The 19,236-nt window shown below is 38.1% G+C and overlaps 1 protein-coding gene across 2 annotated transcripts in view; it reads right to left on the reverse strand.

Annotated features, from left to right (window-relative positions):
- Positions 1 to 13,150, reverse strand: part of LOC113660640 (serine/threonine-protein kinase MARK1-like) — a 49,477-nt gene extending 36,327 nt beyond the window's left edge. For both annotated transcript variants that reach the window (XM_027174277.2, XM_047816880.1), the window contains exon 1: positions 12,838 to 13,150. In XM_027174277.2, coding sequence (XP_027030078.2) covers positions 12,838 to 12,888 — 51 coding nt within the window. In that variant the 5' untranslated portion in view covers positions 12,889 to 13,150. The remainder of the gene's footprint in view (positions 1 to 12,837) is intronic.
- Positions 13,151 to 19,236: the final 6,086 nt, after the last annotated feature.

Genomic DNA, 19,236 nt, shown 5'->3' on the forward strand with positions numbered 1-19,236 from the left:
AAAAAAACAAAAAAACAATCGTTATCTTTAAAGATAAATTACATAGTAATATCGGTTTGCATGATACCGTATTTTAATTGAAACAAATGGCAATAAATAAGAGAACCACCTCAAATGTAGTAAAATATCATCCAGGTTCTCAATACAAAAGACTGCAATGTAAATGCAGAGTTAGTTAGTTGTAACTAATAACAATATTGTATGTATTGCTGTAGTCCTACACACTTCAATGTTCATGTGTGTGTGTGTGTGTGTGTGTGTGTGTGTGTGTGTGTGTGTGTGTGTGTGTGTTGTAGACATGTGCGCTTATGTTAGACATGCATGATACTGCAGTGTGTGTATATATGTGTGTGAGTGTGTGCACATGTGTGTGTGTTTGTGTGTGTGAGCAAAAGAGATACAATAAGGAAGAAAAGCAAAGACATATATATATATATATACATAGAGAGAGAGAGAGAGAGAGAGAGAGAGAGAGAGAGAGAGAGAGAGAGAGAGAGAGAGAGAGAGAGAGAGAGAGAAAGAGAGAGAGAGATGGATGGGCCATCATCAGCCATTAGATCTTTCATTGTATTTGTGTGTATATATATATTTAGATACATTATCATGTTCTGTTTGCAAATTGTTATCGCTGTCTTTCTATATATTAATACACAGATCAGCCAACACATTAAAACCATCATGGATTGGACTTAATGGACTGGACTTGTTTGTCCAGCTCATCCCAGAGATGTTTGATCAGACTGAGAACTTGGGAATTTGAGGCTAAGTCAACATCTTCAACTCTTTGTCACGTTCCACAAACCATCCCTGAACAATATTTAGTTAGTGTGTCAGGGAGCATTATCCTGCCTAAAGAGGACATTTGTCTTCTGACTTGGTCTACAGCACTGCACTGAGTACCACACTGCCTCCATCAACTTGACTTCTTCCCATATGGCATCCTGGTGCCATCTCTTCTCCGGGGGAAAAAAACATTATTCGAAGCCTCTCAGAACCTTACGCTTGCACATCTTTACTGCTTCCTGCACATCACCTCTGAGAGCTGACTGTTCATTTGCTGCCTATTATATCCCAGCCCTTGAAAGGTTGTAACGAGAGAATCAATGTTAGTCATGTCACCTGTCAGCGGTCTAATACCACTGGATAGTTAGATTAACGTATAGATATTGCAGTGTTTACCATCTTATCACACAGATATCCAGGATTGCATAAAAGGAAAATATACTTAAAGCTTGTCTGTGCCTGGATGGAAGTGTGTAACTGTAACTGTACAGAGAACATTACAAACACTGCTGTGAGAAGCAAACACCATCGATAAAATAATTAAAGTTTCCCACACGAATTTTGTATTTTGAGTATAAACATTCGTTTGAATTACACTTGAAACTTGAATCAGATATGAAGTTACAGAAAATGAAACTGTCCAATCAGAGTTGAGAATTCGACCCAGGGTGTGGTGGTGTTAAACTAACTCCCAGAGTTCATTTGTTTCCAGTTGGATATACTATATAAACACATTAGGGGGTAAATTTAACTCTGGGGCTTTTGCTGTGTAGACACAAGCTCATATGATACACCAGCGTCAGAGACTGAGACTGTGGTTCATAATTTTTTTCAGTTCTTTGGATTTTTAGGCCGGAGACACAGCCCTGGGTGTCTTAGTCTTAACCTTCATTTTCCCCAACACTCTTTAAGTCTGTGGTATTTCTCCCGCTTCTCGTGTTCCTCCCTTTGGAACTTCTACCAACAATGACTGTTTTTGACCTTTTGTTTCTTGATATAGTTTTGCTTGGATAAGGAAGTGCAACAGTCTCTTATTTCTGTTACTCTTGTTATCTGATGACTGGCTGCGTGTATAATATGTGAGGATTTTATTCTACATGCTCAGCTGGCTTATTGTTGATGGTTTAAGAGGGATTCAGGCAGCAAAGATATTGCATGTCGTTAGTATTTAACACACTTACAGTAATTGTCTTTGAGCTAGATTCTTGTTTGTCCTCCACTGACCTAGCTGAGCTATTTGTGGCTGTTTTCAGGTTCTATTAAACTACAGTAGCATGATAGCCTTAGCTGAGGAAAGGTTACTCTTACCATGATTAAGTGTTTTATTTCTCTTATACCGTAAGTCAAATTAGCTCCTATTTTTAATGAATTAAGCTTTTAATAAAGAAAATTTTGTTTAGTAAATAAGCAGATGTTTCTACTTGCAGTATTTAGTCTCGTACTGCATGCATCAGTGACCCAATCTGGATATGAACCACTTTCTTGAGTCTTGAAAAGAAAATGGATGTTTTTTGTATACTTTGTGATTATTGTTTTTATTGTATTTTTAATTTGTTCTTGAAATCTTGCATGAAATAAAATATAGGATCACATGAAGCTAATATACAGTAAAAAACACGCTAGAAACTCACTCCTCCTCCCAGTGTCCCCCTGATAAACGTGCACCAGACAGGGCTTTACAATGTTGATTATTGGTTTCAGATTAAATGACTTCTGATGCTCTATTATATCATTAGGAAGAACAAGAGAAATTTAGATTAAAATCAGGCTGCCTTAATGGCTGTCCTGTTATCCCTTTTGTGTCCTATTGATTGGGACGTTCTGCGTGCACGTTCCTGGTAGAAAGCTTTGCATGACTTATTTCTCTGTTTACTAATAACATTTATGAACTTTCCCTGCATTCATCTGCAAAGTTTTCCTCTGCATCAACAGTCTTTAACTACTGCATGGAAGAGCGGTAAATTAATAAAAGCCCTGACCATCACTAGCAGTGAATGAAAGCTAACAGGGACCAGATGGCATGATCTCATTCACACCATGCTAAGTGGCTCCTACTATTTTGCATTCATTTTTGGCAGAATAAGCATTTTTTGGCTACAGACAGCCCAAAAAAAAAAGAAAAGAAATCACCTTTGTGCTCAGAGACCCTGAGCTCATCGGTGATGTCGCTGCTATGCCACAGAGCCAGCAGGACTTCTGGTAGGATGACTCATGAACGAATATGTCTATGATCTCCTGGTGGAATAGCTTCCTTTAGATTGGACCTGCAAAGCTGACTAGCCTCAACAATCTGCTAAAACCACAGGAGCTTCTGTTAAACAACTTAAATTCTGTGTTCTTTTCGTTGTCAGCGAAGGAGTTTTACACCCATCTATGAGTTGCTAAAACAGCCATCAATACGAATAAACTAGATGCTGTTGGAGAATATACAGTATGAATACACAGTACGTACTGTACATGGACATTCACCATTGCTGTGATCCAAATAACATACTACACAATATACACTTACACTATGCACTATGTACCGTACTGTCTAGTGCAAGGGCCTCCAATCATATCCTTAAAGGGTTGGTGTAGGTGCAGGTTTTCAAACCAATTGAGCAGAATCCACACCTTATTCCACCTGTTTAATCAGATATTCTTGGCTTTTAATAGACTCAGGTTTGACTTGGTTGAAAAAAAATACCTGCACCTACACCAACCCTTTCAGGATAAGACTGGACTACCTTGGTTGAAATGTTGAAAAAGGAATCCACAACTTAAAAAAATTGAAAAGATATTTGTAAGATGTCTTGTTCACTGGATTGTTGCCAGCTATCTTGAACAATTTTGCCAACATCTGTAGCCCCTTCGCTCTTCTGCTAAGTAAGCAAAGCTGTGATTGTTGAATGCTTGAAGCATCCAACATTCCACACTTCACATTTTTGGGTGAATGAGTGTGTAGTCTTTTGGGTTTTGTACATTAGTGACATTAAAGCTTATGATTTCTGTTGCTGGAGGCATGAAAATAATTTACGCTGTTGAGAATAATAGATCTCCTCGCATCACTCGCGTCTCAGGCTTTAGCTTAAAATCTTTAGTTACCAGAAGTGAAATAGTAGTGTACCTGCTGTTTTAGAAACTATTATGTCTAATTACTGGCTACTAACAAGACCAAACCCCTTACAAGAACAAACTGTCTATTGCATGACTGTATTCTTTATTTGATTAGATTTTTGTATAAGATATGGCACCAAGCATTGGTGCAACTTAACTAACTGTTTTTCCCACAGGGCAAAAAGAAAAAAAAAAAAAAAAGAGGGAATTTCCTCCTGTTTTATTGTTCCAGCATTATCTTTCTTTTGCCCCTTTTGCACCGAGGCAGTTTGAGTGCTGGTTCAGAGCCAGAGCCTAATTTAAAATCAGTTATTTCTTTTTCGACACTCAAAGGTTGGCTCTGAACTAAGAAATGTGGTTCTTAAGTAGCACCAAAACGTTGCTGGTCTAGACTTAAGAACCGCTTGCGTCAGGGACTGGGGGCGGGGTTACTGTGGCCAACAAGGCAAAAAAGAACGCTGTTACCGCCATATTTACTGTATATCATTTTAAATTAGTATTCGCCGTGTTTGGATGCCAATGTAGGTTCGCAAAGCCATGAGCATTAACAGTAAAGCAACATCCGCCATTGTTTATGTGGTGTTTGTGTTTGCCGCTGCTGCGATAACGTTGCTGTTTAACGTTGTATACAGTGACGTCAGACTCGGCTCTGTGATGGCTCTCTAGCCCATGGAAAGGCAAAGCGGTTCTTAGAAGGCTCGCCAGGGGAACCAACTTCGAACCAGCACCAGCACTAGCTCTGAACCAGCACCCGGTTCTTTCTGGTGGAAAGGGGGCATTTGTCATGTCACATCCCACAGTGGTAATTATGACTCATATGAAAGTAGACACTGAAGGCTTCAAAAATGTAAAGTATGTTTGTTTTTATCTAGCCTACTAGAGGCAACATATTCAAATAAATTAAAAACTATTTTTTTCACACAAATGATTCTTCAAAGCAAATGATGATACTTAAACCCATATCTGTGAGATGCCCCAAGTACTTGTTCATAAGGATCTAAAAATGACCGTTATCTTAAACCAACAGAGGGGAAAAACACCTCTCACCCTGAAAGCCAGCATGAGTCCTGACTCATTTTAGATCATTAAATGAATTTGTTGATACTGATTGTAATTGTAAAGTCCATTTCTTTCCACAGGTGGTACTGTAGTTGAAGCTTCTGTTGTACTGAACTGTAACAAACAAGATGCAGTTCCTAACTTAAACCAACCTTTTCTCATTTAATAACTCATTTGGGGCTCAATAATGGATTTCTAATTTCCTCTTTACTTTTCAATATATATTCATCATTCGGAAGAAAATACCTCCTATATATAGTGAGGTTATATTATGGTCATTTAATCTAGAGTTAGTTAAAGAAACCTCTTTCTGTAAGGGCATTTTATTAATGACAACATTCTCTTTACACTGTATTTTTTTTGTTTGTTGGTGTTTAGGATAAACCAAAAAGTGGTGAAAGATCACACGTCCATTAGCAGAAAAAGTGTAAGATAATTGTAGGAAGAACAAAAATATCCAGCTATAGTGACAAGGGGACATGGGTGTAGCGGTAGGAGGATTACTCAGAGCTCCTAGTCGATCCTGAAGAACTTTAACTTGAAACAGTGGGAGATTTTTAAGGATTTTTATGACTCACATGCTTTTTGAGGTTCTATATAGAATTCTGTTTCTGTACTTTCTGTACTGGACTTAACTACTATTACAGGAAAGGCAGTTCAATAAGACAAACTCCAAATATACGGCCAAACTCATTTAAGAAGTCTTTGCATGACTTACACTATTAAAGGAATGATTCTATATAGAGCCTGAACTTCACACTTACTGCATTTGGCAGATGCCCTCATCCAGAGCAATGTTTATCTCCTTTATAGAATAAAGCAGTTGAGGGTTAATGGCCTTGCAAAAGGCCCCAGCAGTGGCAGCTTAGTGGTCCTGGGAATTGAGCTCATGACCTGATCAACAAGCTCCATCATATAACTTGATCCATATACACTCTTATAAATAAAGGTTCTTAACTTGTCCTTTTTTCTTTGCATGATTGTATGAAAAACATCCATGGAAATTTTCCATTGCAAAAAGGTTTTTATATTTTTCAAAAAAATGTTATTCAGACTATTAAAATGTTTTTTAGGGCACTAAGAAAAAAATGGATTCTTTTAAGAACCATTCACTGAAAGGTTCGTTCAAAAAAAAAAAAAAAAAAAAAAAAAAAAAAGGTTCTTCAATGGCGTCATTGTGAAAACCTCCTTTTGCACAAAAAATCTTCTTTGTGGAAAAAGGTTCTTTAGACTTTTTTCCACAACAAAGAAACTGGTCCCTTTATTTTTAAGAGTGTATGGAAAACCAATATGGTTCTTTCCATTGAACCGGGTTTACTGAATAGAACCCAATGGTTTAGATGAAATCAAAGCAAGATGCTAATTTTACAATAACTTAAGGATTTTTCTTCTTTGTCTTAATAATAATAATAATAATAATAATAATAATAATAATAATAATAATAATAATAATAATTAATTTCCATTGGTCAAGTACTGAACTACCGGGTTCTATATACATATATATGTAGGGTTTTTACCTTAAGGTTTTTTTTCTGGAAACTGCCAAATAAAATGTAAATGAACTAAAAAATCTGACACTTTTCCATTATAACACATGTAGCCTGAAAACCACTAATGAACTAATAGCAGTCATTACTTAGCTCAATGTTTAGTCCTAAATAAAGAATTCAACCTGGGACGCCTGAGAACGTGAACCATGTTTATTACACAAACACCTCATTAACCACATCTGAAGAGGACTGAAGTGGCACCTGCACTCTATAAACTCAGGTGGACTACGAATGTCACACTAGTTATAACACATATCTAAATGTTTAACTAGAACAACAATTTATAATAACACATAGACCAAATATACTACAAAAGACTCGGGTATTTGATCTTTTAAAAGAACCTTCGAAACCAAGCACTTCTTAGAACGAATAAATCTATCTATCTATCTATCTATCTATCTATCTATCTATCTATCTATCTATCTATCTATCTATCTATCTATCTATCTACCGTGTTCCAAATGATTATGCACATGCGGTTTTTTTTATTGTTTTTCAAAATCAGTCAGTATCATTAAGGATTAATTTTATCCTCAACTATTACAGTATTTTATCATGACAATGTTATTACATGTGAAAGAACCACATGTAATGCCAACAGTTTTATTGATATTATTGTTGTTCCACATAATTATGCAGATTGCAGTTTGAAAGCATTCAACAGGTTATAATGAACCCAAAACAGAACTCTGTCATAAGTGCTGCATGGACAGATCATTTTCCCAAAAAACCCAATTTAAAACAAAAAACCTATTTACAGTTCAAGTTACATATTAATATAATGCACCCTTCTTGGAGATAACTTTAACAATTCTCTCATCCATTGAACTTGTAAGTCCATGTATAGTTTCTTGCAGTATTTCATTTAAAGTGCCAGTAATGCCTCCCAGAGTTGTTGTTTGGAGGTACTGTATACTGCCAACCACCCTCATAGATCTTCATTTTAAGGCTGCACCAGAGGTTCTCAATAGGATTGAGGTCAGGGGATGATGGTTGCCACACCATGATTTTTTTCTATTTTTATGCCCATAGGAATCAATGGTGTTTTTTGTAGCATGGGATGGTGCGTTATCCTGCATGAAAATCATTTTATTTCGGAAGACATGACCCTTCTTTCTATACCATAGCAGAAAATTGTTTTTTAGAAACTCCACATATCCTGCAGAGGTCATTTTGACACTGTCGGGGACCCTAAAGGGACCTACCATCTCACTACCCAATATTCCAGCCCAAATCATCACTCCAACACCTCCTTGTTGACGTTTTAGTCTTGTTGGAACAGGGTGGCCATTTCGCACCCATTCAGAACTCCAACCATCAAGTGTAGCATGGCATTCGTCAGTGAATAAAACTGTTTGAAAATTAGTCTGCTAATTCTGAGTCCATTGCAAATGTTTCTCTTTGTGAGTTTTTGTTAGGGGAGGTCGAAATACAACTTTATACGTAACTGCCAGCCAACTCCAGAGAAGCCTACAGCTTCAAATACCTGTCTGCTGCACAACAGTGGCTTTTTCATAGCTGCCCTTTAAATAACATTAATCTGTTTGACAGAAACCTTTTTTAATAAACCTTTATCTGATCTAATTCGTCCTGGCTATGAATCACTGACAAATCTTTTGACAGTTCGATGATCTCTTTTTCAGATTTCGCAAAATATCAATTGTTTTCACGCCTTTTGCAATACATAGCACTACAGTATCTCACGCTTTTCGTGTTCAGAAAGATCTTTCTTACTCCCCATATTGCATAAGAACTTTGACTTGTTTAATAATGTAGAACAACCTCTTTAAGTTAGTCTCTAAGATCACATGGCAAGCTAATTATGTAACCTGTCTAAGATTGATACCAGTTGTCTTAAAACATTCATTCATTCATTTTCTACCGCGCCAATCAACCTACCATGCATGTCTTTGGACTGGGGGAGGAAACCAGAGTACCCGGAGGAAACCCCCGAGGCACGGGGAGAACATGCAATCTCCACACACACAAGCCCAAACCCCTTTAGGTGTGAATATATATATATATATATATATTTGTTTATTTCCCCTTTGCTGTATCCTGTGGTGAACAGTTCTGTACATAGCTAGGCAAGTTGCAGGTACTGAAAACAACGTTAATGCTCATTCTGTCCTATTGTACACTTACAGTATATGTAGCTATACATATAATCTTTACAAAATTTCAGAAACGCGATGACATGAAGGGAAATGAGCGCCTCCACAAAAACTGAATTAACACCAACATTTCATTGCTACTGTATGTACCTGCACTATGCAATGACAAAACAGTTCTATCTATCTATCTATCTATCTATCTATCTATCTATCTATCTATCTATCTATCTATCTATCTATCTATCTATCTATCTATCTAACAAATAAAGTAAAAAAAAGCAGGGACTATTCACTTTTATCTTTGCTATGTTATCGAGACCGCACAGGTTGAACACTGGATGTTTTTCTTTGTGGGCCCTTGATGATGCACAGATAAAAGCACCAACTTCCAAAATGAAAAGCACTCACTGTTTCCTCCAAGAACAACCCTGATGAATGTGTGTGTGTGTGTGTGTGTGTGTGTGTGTGTGTGTGTGTGTGTGTGTGTGTGTGTGTGTGTGTGTGTGTGTGTGTGTGAGTGTGCATAAATTGTGGATGTCATGTCCTTGCTCTTTCCTGTCTATGTCTGTGCAAATATTAAATATTCATATCACAACAACTGCCTAACCTTTCAGCTTGACGATGTATATTTGAAAAAAAGACATGCCTTAAGACCTTAAGATAAAAAAATAAAAATAAAAATAAAAAAAAAGATAGGATTTTTCACACTAATTTAATTCTGGCTTAATCTAAACCCTGGGGTACATTATGAACTTTTTTTGTCTACATAGGTTCTTCATGTTATCAGTTCTCCATCTCAGGAATATTTTTGCTTACTTGTTTCCTTGACCTTGTACCAATGACCTCACATCAGTATTATATGATAAAATATTACTGTTCATTCAAAAATGAATGAAGAACAATATCATCAAGAGGGGATAAAGAACAATGTCATCAAGAGGGAATAAATGGATGCAAAGATGTTGAGTATGGTGTGCTAATCCTTATTTTTTTTTCCCTGGAAATCCGCACAGTGTGTGTTATTGTGCACCGAGGAAGACAGTTCTCTGTGGGTTTTACTTATTACTATGGTGATTTGTGTGTTAGTAGCATGGCAGTATGGGTGCATGTGTAATGTATCCTTCATAACATATTTGAATTACTTTATGGAATTACTATATTGAATACTTTATGGAATTCCTTGCATCCTCGTAGGTCAGGGAAATACTGCTGGCTCTTCGTTCCCTTCCTCTTTTCTGATTCTGATGCTGTGTGAAGTAAGCAGAGTATGCGGCCTCAGCGCTCGATGGGACGAAATGTAAGTACTCTCCTTCACCACGTTGCGTCAGCTGGAACAAAAATGAGCAGGAGACACGGACGATCAGCCCAGTGGGAGGAGAAGAGCGAGTGCTTTTACTGAATCCCACAGCAGAGGGCTGAGCAGCAGGCATGGACTTAACGCAAGAGCTGCCTTTTTATTGGCACTGAAACAGCTCTAAGGAAATGCACAGGGGTGTTTGCATACATACAGAGACAGATCCTAAAGTTTCAGTTTCTGCCAAACACTTTAGTTACTAGGCCATCTGGGTGTTGATGTTCAGAGTATAATGCAGGAGTGTTGCTCAGATGCAGCAAACACACTCTGATTCCAAAGCTGCTATAGTGAAACTGAATCTGACTTGCTGAATGGCTAATCTAATTTGTGGTATAGTCAAGCAAGCGAGTGCCTGGGTTATCCCACACAGCATCAACTGCATTACAAAGCCTTTATACACACTCAAAGGTATAGTGAGTCTAAGGCCTGAGGGGAAAAAAAAGCAAACTGGCTGCAATGGCATGTGCAGAAGGTTGAAATGAACTACATTATCACTTCCTGCATTATCACTGTCCTAGACAATTTTAGGCAGCAGGCAACCTTTAGGCACCCTTGGTTGTCATCGAATAAGACCTATATCTGTCAGTAGAGAGCAAGTTTAAATACTGACAATATTACAGCCATCCATGACTGGGAGTCAGGAGAACAAAATCGGCTATGCTTTCTATGTAGGAAGGTTCTCTCCATCATGTGGAAGAGGACAGTTAGTACTTCCTCCAAGTGTGCTATGCTGAGATGTGATGCAGCAAGAGCAGCAGCTGGGAAAAGATGTGGTTGGTTGGTGTCTTGGGAGACAAAAGAATTGACAGGTCAATATGTAGAGAAAAAGAATGAAAGAGATATCTGTCACCAAGACACTCCCATTAGGCTGATACTCAGAAACTGGGTGCAACATCGGATGGATGGAGCTGCACAGATTACATCAAGGTGCCATCGTGCAACCCAAAAAATAAAAAAGTAGGATTCTTGTTGGATACCAGCAGCATGGCAATGCTTCCTGGATTTGGTTCAATAGCTAACTGTATTCATTCATTCACCGCTTATCCGAACTTCTCGGGTCACGGGGAGCCTGTGCCTATCTCAGGCGTCATTGGGCATCAAGGCAGGATACACCCTGGACGGAGTGCCAACCCATCACAGGGCACACACACTCTCACACACTACGGACAATTTTCCAGAGATGCCAATCAACCTACCATGCATGTCTTTGGACCGGGGGAGGAAACCGGAGTACCCGGAGGAAACTCCCGAGGCACAGGGAGAACATCCAAACTCCACACACAAGAAGCGAGAATCGAACCCCCAACCCTGGAGGTGTGAGGCGAAAGTGCTAACCACCAAGCCACCGTGTCCGCTCACTGTATTTGAAAATTTTATTTAACAAAAACAAGGTGTAGACCCTGAAGTGCAGGACTTCGCTACTACAGCTCCAAACAACTTCAAGATTTAAAAACTGTCCGTATGTGATAAAGGAAGTATGTAGATGAAAGGTGAGTGGAATGAATTGTTCGATATGTAACTGTGGTTCTACAACCGAGCAGATCCTCATTGTGCAGGACTATGGCTACAATTAACACAATTACATTCGTTAGATAAATCCAACAGTGATAAAATTTTAGTTTCATTTTAGATTTATATGAATTTCTGTAAAGCTGCTTTGCAGTAACATCCATTATTAAAAGTGCTAAAAAATAAAACTGAAGTAAATCAATATTGGGTTTCATTAGAGTAAGCAAGGTTTAGCAATGTTAAACATGCTGGTACATAGTGGACTGACAACTGTAAATTGGTCTCTAGGTGTGTATGCGTGTATACGGTACCCTGCAGCCGACTGGATATCAGGATAAGCTGTCTTAGAAAAGCTAGTTGCTGAGCTTGAGTTTGTAACATGAATAACTGGTTATTTTTTTAATACATTTTAACAGCTCTGAGTAAACTTTAATTTTCAAGTTACTTGTGCATTATTCACATGTCATATATTAACACGATCAAAAACAGAGATGTAAAATTGTACCTTAAACACAGACATTGCTAATATACACAGACATTTGACTGGATCAGATCTGGGATTTTGAGATATAATTTCAAACCTACATGTTAACATACGGTACTTTTTGAAGAGAACATCAAAACAGATAGCATGTCTATATATTTCTACATTATTTCGATCAACTACTAAGAATGATGCTTATTTTTATTCCCTTCTCACCCTTTTCTCTGTAGACTTTTAACAAACTGCAGTAATCATAAAGACTTTTCCTAGCTCATCCCAGGAGCCTTATTCTCTTGGTAAGCTCATACAGTACTAAACATCCTCAGTACTGATTGACAATGCAGTATGCAGTAGTCCAAGTGTAATGCCTAATAACCTGAGATTCCTTTTTTTTTACCCCCCCCCATGTCTTCTCAGGGAGTATTTCCTTGCTCCTGAGGTGCTAAACAGGGATTTTTTTTTTCTGGAAAACCGCCAAATAAAATGTAAATAAACTATAAAATTGGACACATTTCCTTTGTAACACCTGTAGCCTGGACATCTAGGACCACCACAAATGAACTAATAGTAGTCATTCCTCAGCTCAATGCATAGTCTTAAATAAAGAATTCAACTCGGGACGTCTGAGGATGTGAACAATGGTTATTACCGGCTATAAGTGTTATAGTACGCGTTAATTCCAGAGCACCTCATTAACCACATCTAGTTCTAACACAAAATACAAACAAGAATTTATAATAACACCCTGACCAAATAAATGTACAACAAAAGACTCGGGTATTTGATTTTTTTTGTGTTTTGAAACAACCATCCAAACCAATGCAAAGGCTCTATCCAACATGAGCGCACATAAATATATAATAAGTCTTCTATACTTACATTTTCAGTCTCTCTCTCATTTACAGTGGGTAAAGGCATCCGGATGGACATATTTGAGTTTTCAGGCCGGCTCGAGCTAACGAATGTCAGTCCCTGCTGAACCCTACTACATCCCTAACGGCCTGTCACACGGCGCGCAAGACGCAATAAGAAAAAACCCATATCGACATCCAAACGAACTTCCAGAAGTCTGAGATCCAGAAATGGTGATCCCGAAACAAAACGAGCTGCTGTGAATAAAGATGCTCTGCTGCTACTCCATCAACCTTCTTGGCTCGTGTGTGCAGCGGCCAACCGGATGGATGCGAGAGCGCATGAGCTGTATACCAAATGTACCCGTGTTCCCTACATAGACTCCCTATATTGCAGTAAAGGCATCGACCCTCAGTGCACAATATGCACAATAAGGAGATTCAGTTATTGTGTTCTGCCACCTACAGGAAGTATCATATAGCTGCAGGGACTCCTGGCTTCCACGCTGCGCTCTGAGATTGGAAACGCAGCAAAGCAAACGCAGGTATTGGGGTGTTGAAGGCTAAAACATGTGCACCATGTAAATCTGGATAACACATGTAGGAAGAAATCTGGGTTCCCATCTTTGTCAGGGCAAGTAATTGACAGTAAATTGAGAGTGATAATGTTTTTTTTGGCTTGCATTTATGAAGTTGTAGTCTCAAGCTGTAGGCCCAGTTTTTGACACAAACTGATGCTAATCGGTTTTTTAGTCCCTGCTGATGAAACTACATATATGTGTTTCCACAAAGTTACACACAAAGCTTACTTTTAATTTTTAATCCATCAAATAGTTTTTCAACTTTATATAGGTGGATTGCTGCCTATATAAACAAAGCAGTGCCTCAATATTAATCAGGGCAAAGTCAGTACTGGTGTATAGTTCAATTTTCAATTCAATTCAAGTTTATTTGTATAGTGCTTTTTACAATAGACATTGTCTCAAAGCAGCTTTACAGAGCATAACATAGAGCAGAAGGAAGACATAGTTAATGATAGTAGGACCATTTGACAAGCAGTGGTAGCTCAAGTGGTTAAGGCTCTGGGTTGTTGATCAGGGTTAAAGCCCCAGCACTGAGAAGCTGCCACTGTTGGGCCCTTGAGCAAGGCCCTTAACCCTCCCTGCTCCAGAGGCCCTGTATCATAGCTGCCCCTGTGCTTCGAGCCCAACATCCTCAGTTGGGATATGTGGAGAAAAAATTATTTAAAAAAATATTTTTTTTTGCATGTTTGTCACACTATAATGTTTCAGACCATCAAACAAATTTAAATATTAGTCAAAGATAACAAACGTAAACACAACATTCAGTTTTTAAATGAAGGTTTGTATTATTAAGGTAACACACACACACACACACACACACACACACACACACACACACACACACACACACAGAGGCCTGATCACTGCCACACCTGTTCACAATCAAGAAATCATTTAATTAAATAAGACCTGACTGACAAAGTGAAGAAGACCTAAAGATCCTCAAAAGCTACACATCATGCTGAGATCCAAAGAAATTCAGGAACAAATGAGAAAGAAATTAATATAGATGTATCAGTCTGGAAAGGTTATAAAGCCATTTCTGAAGCTGCCACTGCTGGGCCCCAGAGCAAGGCCCTTAACCCTCAATTGCTCAGTTGTACAAATTGAAATAAATTGTAAGTCACTCTGGATAAGGGTGTCTGTTAAATGCCATACATGTAAAGAGAGAGAAATGTCTGTATGTAAATTCAGCCTTTAAAGTGAGTTATGTTTTACATGTTCTTTTATAAATTTCAACTCCTTTACGTATAATAAAATAAAAAATAAAAATAGACTTATTTTTAATAACGAAACAACTTACGTTTGCCCAGCAGGTGGCAGTGTTATCTTTTTAATTGTTAGAATAAGGTTATTAAGAGCAATCCAAGGATACAGGAGCAGCAGGAATTAAGCATCTTGATTAAACAAAGCAAAACAGTTTCGTTAGCAGACAGAGAATTATAATTAGTAACCCATGACAATAGAATGAATAAAGAAAGTGGTGAAATGTGGTTTAGAGTGATAGAAAAGTTGCTGAGAGGTTTTTACAGAAGGGAAATTTAAAAAAAAAAAGTACTACAGTTATATTATTATTATTTATTTGTTTCACAGATTAGTTCTGGAGCTTAGTAACTGTATTCAGTGCAGTATATGCTTTTTTTATTATTGGAAATCTTTGGACACACTCTTTGCTAGGCAAAGAAGAATAATGGAAAAAATGAAATGGAAAAAAAAAAAACAACAATCCGCTGAAGCTTGGCACAGAGATAAGCATTGCTGGAATTCTGCATCTGATCTGCTTGAATCACTTCTTGACAGTGTAGATAGCACTCAGTCTGCAGTGGTAAACAACTCAGTATGTTCACAACCCATCTTCTTCATTCACCCTTCATTCTGTATGACTCACTTTCAGAGCAAATCTTTTAATGAACCCTGTTTTGTGCATGTCACAACAATATACCATTGTTAACATAGATTACGGTTTGCACAGTGCTGCATGAAACATTGTATTGCTTCATACAGGGGTGTGTGCTTCAAGTATCCCCTTTTTCACTCCTGACAACTAAAACTTGAGTTGCATTACTTTATTACCAGGCAAAATAACATACTTTCTAATAAAGGTGTATGTCAGAAATGACACGAAATGCAATAAAACCGTAAGCCATATAAAATGTAAGTGGCAAATCATTTGAAGTGTCATACTGAATATGACAGATTTTAAGTGTAATTATCAACCTAAATTGTCTAACCATTGTGTTTTTCCCCAATGTGGATTTTTTATTGATTAAACCGGACAAGTAATATTTCACGCTCATTTACATTGACACTGACAGATCGATGGTTTTTGTGTTGATGTAAATTGCTTTTGATGTAATATAGTACCTGTACTATCCTAAACGCAAAGCCATTTTAGGGTGTTGTGGTTATAAGGTTTGCTTCACATCTATATGGATGGAGTTAACCTGTTGTTCTTGTGCTTTGGGGATTTAACTCTGCGTACTTCAGTTTAATGCCCCAGTCCTGCACTATAGGCTAATATGTCCTGTTGTGTTTTTAGGGATGTGGTAGCTCAGTGGTTAAGGCGTTCGACTACTAATTGGAAGGTCATTGGTTCGAATCCTAGGTCCACCAAGGGCCCCTGAGCAAGGCCCTTAGCCCTCAATTGCTCAGGTGTATAAACTGAAATAAAAATGTAAGTCACTCTCTGGATAAGAGTGTCTGCTAAATGCTGTAAATGTAATTGGCATCTTTAAATTGTCTGTAATGTGTGATTGTGATCTACAATGGACTGGCACCCTGTCCACTGTGTCCCCCACCTTCCAAAAACCACATAAAGTTCATTAATCTAAGAAAGAAAGAATAAAAGAATATTATTTAGAATGCTCCCAAATATTTGAGTCTAAATGGAATATTCCATTTTTATAATTCCATCATTTTAATCATATAGCATCTCTGTCGAGCTTAACAGGAGCTCCAAACTGAATAAAGGTTGAAAATTTCATTAATACCCTACAATCTTGAACGGTTGAGGGAACTGACCGACTGAGTTTCCACCAACTAACCAGAAACGAATGTAAAACAATGCTACTACATGCGTAATACATGTTATGCACTAAAAGTTAAAATCAAATATCAGCACCAATGCCGTTTTCCCAATCTTCTCTCATATAACACTTAGTATATTTATATCTCCTCCCTCATTTGTGGTTAGGACTTCTACCGATTAGCTCATTACTTTATAGACTTAATCAGCAACTTACAGCTTTTCCACTCTGGATACAGGACCCTTGCTCTTGTTTTAACTGGCCCTTCAGCATCAGAGCCCCTGTATTGCCCCTGGCACAAGCTTGATCCTTAGTACATTACAGCTCTCTTAGGAGAGGAGTCACCATGATGACATGTACATGTAACATTTCTTGTAAAATGCAGTGGAGGGCAAGTTCATACTGTTTAATAACTCATTATTTCCTCATGTTTGCTGGTCATGACAGAATTATTACATTAGAAGGGCCTAGCAGTTAACAGTATGAGCACAGGCAGCTCACTTGTTACCAGCTATGGCTGGAAGGCTGTGGGACCTTAAGGCAGAACTGTCAGAGCGCTAGTATTTGTCCATAGGAAATACCATTAACATGCTACTGTTCAGCTGGAAACGTGGTGTGAATTCAGGTACATTGGTAAGTGGATAAAAAAAAAAGAATATCTGCTACTGAAACTTCTTGTCCAATTTTCATACAGAAGTGAAGTCAGCTACAGAATTATTAGCACCCTTCATGAAATTTAGCATTAAATATCAACACGTGTTTTTTTCTAGATTCTAGATCTATTTGTCTGTCTGTCTAGACTGGAGACTTAAATGTAAAATGTCTTATATGTTTACACACGTAAACTGACACTTCTGGTGCATTGGACGGCTTGGTCTATTTTGTGCTCAAGTGTGTTTGCACGATCCAGATCCCCTTCACCCTCCCTTATATTTCTTTAATTGCCTCCCCATTTATACCAGTTGTCTTACATACATTGTTTGCTGAGTCCTTGTAGTTGAATGCCTCTTTTGTTCCCCATCCTGTTTTTGTATTGTTGTTGCATAGTTTTCTTTCTAGTGTTATCTTTTGCCTTTTTTCAAACAAACAAACAAACAAACAAACAAATAAATAAAATAAATAAAAAACTGATGTCTGATTGTTGGCCCAGCATTTGGGTCTGTTTTTTGTTCCCAAGGAGGCACCTGTTTCTGACATCTGGTTGGTGAATTTGAGGCACAGCATTTTCCAGGTCATTTTCCAGAAGGGCTTCCTGAAAAAAGCCTAGAAAAGCTTCCAAACAATTTGCAATGTGTGTGAAACTTTGAGATGCTCTGACCCAGTAATCTAACCATCGCATCCTTACACTTGGCCATTTTTATTGCTTCTAACATGACTGTGAGAACTGACTGCTTAATTCCTGTCGAATATATCCCACCACTTGACATGCGCCAATGGAATGAGATATTCAATGTTATTCTCTTCACCTCTCAGTGGCATTAATGTTATTGCACATACCCGTACACTGAGCACTTTTATTAGGAACATCAGTACACATACTCATTTATTTAGATATCTAATCAGCCAATCATGTGGCAGCATAAATTCATGCACATACAGGCCAGTAGCTCCAGGTAATATTTGCATCGAACATCAGATTGGGGAGAAATGTAATCTGAGTCATTTTAAACGTGGCATGATTGTTGATGCCAGATGGGGTGGTTTGAGAATTTCTATAACTGCTGATCTGCTGGGATTTTGGCTGCTGGGAAGAAATAAACATCCAGTGAGCAGAAGTTCCATGGGCAGAAATGCCTTATTGATAAGCGAGATTTGATTTACAATTGTGATGAACAGAAAAGCATGTCAAAATTCACAGCATGTCAAACCATGAGGTGGATGAGGTACAACAGCAGAAGACCATGTTGGGTTTCACTTCTGGCAGCCAAAAACAGAAAGCTGATGCTGCAGTGAACACAGGATCAGGGAAACTAGACTGCCTAAGATCGGAAAAATGTAGCCTGGTCTTTGATTTCTGCTGAGGCACACAGAATGTAAGGTCAGAATTTGGACTCCCTGAACCCAAACTACTTTGTGTCAACAGTCCAGGCTTGTGGAGGTGGTGTAATAATGAGGAGCATGTTTTCTTCTGACACTTTAGGCAAGTTAATATCTCTCAATCCATTCACAAAGCAAAAGTCATCTCAAATTGGTTACATGACCATGACAATGGGTTCAGTTTTGTTCAGTGGCCTTCCTAGAAAGTGGATTAGTAGAAATTGTTTAATGCAATCATGTCAACATGAACCACAGAGAGAGCGAGAGAGAGAGAATGATACCAAGTTTCGAAGGGTACCAGTAATTCAGGAGTTAACTGTACCAGGTCACTGGGGTTAACTCGCTTCAACATGAATGGCAAAGGTAGATGATAATACAAACCTAGCAGACCCATTACACTCCCCCACACACACACTGCTTAATAGCAGTTGTTGAACGTGACCAAAGCATGCTTTACAAGGCAGAGCTTGCACATTGTGTTTGCTCCAACAAGTCAATAAAACCCACTGGTATGCCGAACATCTTTGGAAGGCAAGATAGGTGAGAGTGAGGACGAGGGTGATATTTAATCAGGGATAAAGTGATCCTACTATTACAGTTCCAGGCAGTGTCTAAAAAAACACATGTTATGGCTAAAGTAAATAATCAGAGATGAATGCTAAAGAATGTAACTAGGGTCCAGGTGAGAAATTAGCATCATTTTGTTTATCAAGAAACATTTGAATAATGTTGGGCAATGATTTAAACAGGCAGAAAAAGGGTGACAGGGTTCACAGGAAG

The sequence above is a fragment of the Tachysurus fulvidraco genome, chromosome 7, assembly GCF_022655615.1.
Source record: "Tachysurus fulvidraco isolate hzauxx_2018 chromosome 7, HZAU_PFXX_2.0, whole genome shotgun sequence".
Classification (NCBI taxonomy): domain Eukaryota; kingdom Metazoa; phylum Chordata; class Actinopteri; order Siluriformes; family Bagridae; genus Tachysurus; species Tachysurus fulvidraco.